General features: G+C 36.9%; 1 protein-coding gene across 5 annotated transcripts in view; it reads left to right on the top strand.

Moving 5' to 3' along the window:
• The window catches only part of LOC127840133 (glycerol 3-phosphate dehydrogenase-like), a 7,329-nt gene extending 908 nt beyond the window's left edge, over positions 1-6,421 (top strand). The window contains exons 1-8 of one of the 5 annotated variants that reach the window (XM_052368612.1): positions 238-357; positions 2,133-2,276; positions 2,568-2,718; positions 2,903-3,264; positions 3,441-3,559; positions 4,411-4,505; positions 4,915-5,027; positions 5,890-6,421. In XM_052368612.1, the coding sequence (XP_052224572.1) occupies positions 2,134-2,276; positions 2,568-2,718; positions 2,903-3,264; positions 3,441-3,559; positions 4,411-4,505; positions 4,915-5,027; positions 5,890-6,142 (1,236 nt within the window). In that variant the 5' untranslated portion in view covers positions 238-357; position 2,133 and the 3' untranslated portion in view covers positions 6,143-6,421. Of the gene's footprint in view, positions 1-237; positions 412-2,132; positions 2,277-2,567; positions 2,719-2,902; positions 3,265-3,440; positions 3,560-4,410; positions 4,506-4,914; positions 5,028-5,889 lie in introns of those variants that run through there. The other 4 variants (XM_052368610.1, XM_052368609.1, XM_052368613.1 and 1 more) reach the window with 4 other exon arrangements.
• Positions 6,422-6,661: the final 240 nt, after the last annotated feature.

Raw genomic sequence — 6,661 nt, 5'->3', positions numbered from 1 at the left:
ACGCTCACACGAGGCTGAGGTATCTGGCATTGTGAGCAGGATTGCTAGTACACGGTGTATAGCCGGGTATGCTGCCTTTGGTGTAACATCCAGAGCATCGATAAGAGTGCCTGGCTTCTGAGCGTTGTTGTTCCACCGTACCTTCATGCGCCGAATATCGTCCACAAATGCATTTCTTGTCGAGTCTAAGTCGCTTTCGAAACTCGTGTAGATTTAATTCATCTGTTCATCATTCAGGTTATCCAACCTTGTTGGCAGAAGTAGATGCGCACAGAACCTTTTCTGATTGATGAGCACCCTTTCTGTGATCTCTTCAGCAAGGTGATCGACAAAGACGTTGAACAAGGCAATCAGTCAGTATGTCAACGGATCTCGAATAGCGTAGTTTGCTCTGATTGGGATTTTGACGAGGTACACTTGCAACAGCAAGTCACGTGAAAAGAAGCGAGCTAGAATCAATGCACATAGAAAGAAGAAGAGTTGATAATTGGAAGATATGTCCTTTGAACACGACCAGAATCCATTGTCTGAGGATCATGTCAATATAAATTGCAGATTTCTTACACCTCACCTTAACTGGTCCCCCGTTGAATATAACCGTTGACTCCGTTGACTATAATATAGTCTCTAAATATAAATCTATATAGAGAGTATGCGATATATAAGGGGTGGTAACCAATCTATACCTCGTCCCCCTCATGGTCAACATTTTAATGCGTTTTTCGAAATTGAAGCATTGTTATTTTTTTCATGTTTAGAAAAAAAGTGTAGGTCCGGGCCTGCTTTGCCTAATAGCAGCTACGCCACTGGCGGTTCAGTACGTTGAGACAATCACAGTAACACGATGAGCACAGTTTGATATGTATAACATATAAAGTTTAAGTACTTAATGATTAAGACAAAAATCACACATTTCCTGATTTCATGTTTTGTCAAATCAAATTAAATAACATATTTCAGCTTTAACATGGAGTCTATTTCAAGAAACGCACAATTTTTCTTATACAAATGAACACATGGTAAGGAAACTCGCCCTTGAGTCGGACGGGTTAGCGGTATAAGTCTATAATAAAAAGCTTTGTGATCAAAGCCGGGACTCAGCTTGTGCAGGCTTTAACTATAATATCATATGAATCTATTTTACAAATAATTATTTGATTCCCAGCTTATGTCCATTGACAAAAAGTTGAATAGCAATACCCACTGAACTCGTACATGAGTCGGACACATTCGCCCTTAACACGGACACAGATTTGTTTTTAGCATTTATTTGGTTATCCATTCCCTATATATTTATAAAAATGCAAATTGCACAGTAACAGTCATGTGTTGATTTTATAAGTTTATTCTTTTGTCAACATGTTGACGAAAATAAGTTATAAAAAGAGGAAAAATGACATGGTCACTTGAAGTGTCTATCCGACCTTTACAACAGCGGAACCATTTGTAGCACTTGGGGTGACAAAGAAAAGTACAGACATAAAAGGATAAAACATTGTGTGATTCATGTTGTTTGTGAGCTATGGGATTCTTTCTAGATAAGGTCATGTTAATTGAAATGAATATGTGGTTAATTCTCATCCGTATGCCTCTACCATTATATGAACTCATGTTCGCCGTAAGGGCGAATTGCGTTCGTCTCAAGGGCTAATTGAGTTGTAATTCATTTTTTTTAATGTTATACCAATACTATAGGGCAAACCACTGAAAATTACCTTTCATTATTATAGAATAAGGTTATGTTTTCAATATGAAGCCATTTGTGAATGTTGTCAAGCGTATCTGAACTAAATGCCGATGGTATAAAGATAATCGATAATTGAAAATTCTGAATTTTCCGTCACCAGAAGTAATTAAAACTTTAACGAATCCAATTTCATCGTCAGATAATATTTGATAACATTTCATTTTAAAATTTTATTTATTTTGAGTATGAAGGGTAAATTGTTCGATATAACGTCACACATCATGCTAAACAAAACTGATCTTTGAAAACTACAAAGATAAAAATGTCCGACTCAAGGGCAAAATCGACTCAAGGGCGAGTTACCCTACTATCTGCGTTGTTCTTCCTTTTACCAAAGATCTATAAATTAACATGTTTATTGATAGATATTTTCTTCCACAAATAGAATGGAAGAAACATATGACGTCATCATCATAGGGGGCGGAGTCGTTGGATGCGCATGCGTATTCGAATTGACGTCACGCGGCTTTTCATGTCTACTGTTGGAAAAGAACGAACACCTTGCTGCTGAAGCGAGCTCGGGAAACAGGTGAGGCATTTCCATTTCATTATCTTATAAATTCTCATATTCCGTATGAAGAACTCGGTACGTATTTCATTATCATTTGAATAGTTTTTTTCGGCTTAGCTAATAAACACAGACACAAACTAATCAACACAAACACAATAATACCATGCATGATGTATAGTAAAATAAATTAAACATAGCATATGCTTAAATAAATCATGCAGCATTATTATAAGAAGATATATATACGTATGAACTTGCATTTATCATCATTGTTTTTATCCATGTATCGTATTCATTGAACGAATCAAGTGGCATGCTCCACACCGGTTTTGACGCCACTGAGGGACTCGAACTAGATTGTATTCAGCGATGCCAAGCGCGAGTTTTCCCGCTGTTGGACAAACTGGGAGTACCAGTTAATCATATTGGCGCCACTATGGTGGCATGGGATGAACAACAGGTAAGCACATCGAAACATTGTAATAGTATTCGTTGTTGTGATAAAATGTTATAAATTACAATCACTGAAACATGTGCCCTTAGACTTGCTCTTATTGATTGTCATGGCTTCTTACTAACCTAACCAGACTGTTTGAACATTTTACAATGTCCAGTATTTTATTCAAGGCTGTGGTATTTTGCAGCTTGAGAGGTTCCCACAAATAGTGGCCAACTCAAACGCCGCCAAATGCACGACCATGCATGAACTGAGCTGCTCAGAACTGTACAAAAGGGAACCAAACATCACGTCCGGGGCGCTAGGCGCTCTCTGGATTCCGGGCGAAGCAGTCACCGACCCGTGGCTGTTTCCTGTCCTGCTCGCTAACGATGCGTGTAAGAAAGGTGCACGCATTTTACTTCGATCACGTGTTTGCAGCGTAGTCAGGAATACCGAGATGTGGATCGTGGAAACCACACGTGGAACATTCAATTCAAAATGCGTTGTGAACTGCGCCGGTCTCTATGGCGACATAGTGAACATTTTGGCGGGAAAATCGGAATTTAGGTAGAAACATGTTTGTTTACAAAAAAACATGTAATTTGAATTTACTGTTGTGCTCCCGTAAACAATCTTACACGTCCTTAAACTACTTCAGGTATATTTTACCTACATTTATTGGATTTATTTTTATTAACTATTTACATTTGAACATACTATAGATAACAAATTAATTATTACAGAATCTTACCACGAAAGGGTCAGTACACAGTGTACTCGAAATCAGCGCAGAACCTGCTGAATTCAAGCATACTTCCGGTACCGAGTGACGTCACGAAAGGCGTCATAGTTTTCCGTTCAGGTATATCTAATGGAATGTTTATATTGTACATGTTGTTTTCAAAACCACTACGCTGATAATGACCTGATAACATTTTGCAGTAAAAGTCTATTTTATATCAGGGCAGTTGGCGTTTTTATCATACCACTATGACAATATCGGTCTGATACCATGGTACCTTATATTTTTCTTAATTTTAATCAGCTCTCACGTCGTTATTTTCAGAAGTAATGAATCAGATTAACACCAAGTTTGAAACCAAGATGTAATACGTTTAACTTTTATACACGAAACGACCAACAAAAACAGATTTTATAAATAATTATGAACGATGGACATATTCATTCGCGATTAAAATGCAACGACAAAGCGATTGCATATTTCTATATATGTAAACAGTTGTTTGATGAACAGAGACACAATTTTAAACCTTTTCATTTTACGATACTACTGGCTTGGAATAATTAACATACGGTTCAGCAATCCTCGTTTTTATATTAATCTAAGCACAACCGGATTAATTAGATAATGGTAGGGCAGTAACCTGCTATTCTGTAGATATACCGTCAATATAGCATTGTTAATACTATGACATTATGTGATATTTAAAGAGTACAGCTGACTCCATCTAACGAACATGGATTGAATAAAATTAACACAATATATGTTTTTTTATCATCACATATTTTCATTTTGGAAGCAACCGTTACAAACATGGGATTTAAGTTGCGCCTTTTCTCCAGAAATCATAGTGCACATACATCACATGTGTAAATATATACTGCTACGTTGACAATACAATCGAACCAAACTTGTGGGTGTCAAAGTTTGAAAAAAAAATGAACATCATTCGCAGCGTTCTCATTTTTCAGTCTATGACAACGTAATCGTCGGGCCGACAGCAGAGAATGTTGACAGCAGACGACAAGCACCCGTGGATGAATCCATTCGTCTGCGTCTCACAGAGGTAAACGCTAGAATTCTGTGTCATAAGTGCATATGTTCTCCAGCAGGCATAGAGCACCCATTTCTTTTGACAGCCGAATTAAATATGAATTCTCAGTCAATACACGGAAGCTATTTGTTTTGAGCTTTTTTGAACAACTAAATCGAGTTTATAAAGGAAATAAATAACTCTTCTTTTTATTTAACGCAAAGTGTTCTCTTTTTTGCCAATACCACACACGGCGATTCGGAATTTTATTTTCGTGTTAATATGATAAATAAATTCACTTGGTATCCTAGCTTATTTTACGTTCACTTTCATGTTAATAACATGATATCGAAGCTATGATTGGTCGATACAAAGGTCGTGAGAGGGTGACCTGTAATTTGAATGCGAAGCGTATTTATGACTCTGATATGATTTCGACCAGATTGCCGCCAAAGTGGTGCGAGAACTGCCCTCACATCCGGTGGTCTCTCTGTACACAGGAGTCCGACCCGCCACTGATGTGAAGGATTACATCATATCCGCCGAGACAGAAAGGTCGGCTTGGTTTATTTTGTTTTAATTTGTTAAGTTTTACGATTATAAATGTGATAAAAGTGGATGTTATTAAGGTTACATGATTTTGGGCTTACGGTTTCTGTTGGTACTATCGACTCAAATGTATACGTCTTATCTACTAAGATATATTGGAGCTTTAAAATTAGAATTCAAGTCGACATGCATAACAGATTGGGTTTATTTTTATAATTTATGTAAGTGCAAATACTGCAACCAATGCTATTCTTGGCACTTTCGAACAAACATACTTAGGTTTAAACTATTCGCATAGAAATGATAACGATAAATAAAGAAAACCGTCGCGTGCATGCGCAAAAAAGCACTTAGCTTCTCGTTCATTTCTTGTTGTGAAGCTTTCTAGTGGTAACACAGAGGCGCCAGGACTCAGTGATCACAGGTTTAATGCCCGCTATATTTTAACTTATACTTACTCGTCTAACGAACGAAATTTAAACCATTGTGAGTTGTAGTAGGAGCGTAACAGAGAGTACTAAAAAACAAGCGCCCGTTTTCATCAACAAGTTATTTTACTTTAGAGTGACGGAAAGACTTAAAACCAAGAACATTCTTTCAGTTTTGGATATAAACAGGCAAAACATTTTATTGTGTCCTTAGTAAATGGTTCTTAATGAAGTGTTGTGTATTTGGAGATATTGCATTTCGGGCCATAATGAACTGTGTTCCACTGTTAGAACAACCCAGTTTCAAGAGATTATTTTTTAAACATAAGTCTTAGAACTGGTTGGTGAATACGTTCCCGGGTCGACTCCAGAACAAATCTATGATATACACAAAATGTAATACACACAATGCTTGACTAATTTTTTTTCGCTTTTTACAGAAACTGGATAACAGTCGGTGGCATTCGCTCTACCGGTCTATCGGGCTCACTCGGTATCGCTGAAAAGGTGCACAGTCTGGTGAAAACGAGTCTTAACATTGAACCAGACAGAGGTCAAAGTTTATTTATTTCTAAACCGGATGTGTCGTTTACCAGACATGGCTCAGCCATTGTTGATGGTGTGGAACATTTTATAACGCATCCTTTGACTTTCGCTGGACGAACGGAGTATGTCGCTAATTCCAGAATGTAAATGACCACTATATTAATATGTTTTATTAATATCCTATTAATTACGTCGTCAGCAGTGTCATACTATGACATTATTTTTTTATATTTCTGGTATACCTAATGCTGTTTAGGGGGCTTAACTCTTAACCATGCACAATCAGAAGACATTCAGAAGACGGAGTTTTTTATTCATAACTTGCAGTTCTTCCTGTTTAAAATTTGCTTAATACACTTGCTTTGTTAAATATTGCCCCTAATGTATATGTTGTATACTTGCGTGAAATAAACGATGTTTTCTGTATTGTTTTGTTATTTGCGAACCATACAATTGTTCAATAATAATTCAGACCCGATTGTGTATGCAGACATACACTTATGCTTTCAAAACATTGCAGTATGCTATTTTTATTTATTATGAGTTCTCTGATATTATAAATATGAGATCAGCCACGTCGATCATAAAACAACTTTCGACTGGTCTCTTAAACAACATTTCAGGCAAACCATTTCGGTCACTTAACTAAATCACTCTTTCCTGGGT

The sequence above is a fragment of the Dreissena polymorpha genome, chromosome 7 (assembly GCF_020536995.1).
Source record: "Dreissena polymorpha isolate Duluth1 chromosome 7, UMN_Dpol_1.0, whole genome shotgun sequence".
In the NCBI taxonomy this organism is placed as follows: Eukaryota; Metazoa; Mollusca; class Bivalvia; order Myida; family Dreissenidae; genus Dreissena; species Dreissena polymorpha.
This window is presented reverse-complemented; position numbering and strand designations above follow the sequence as displayed.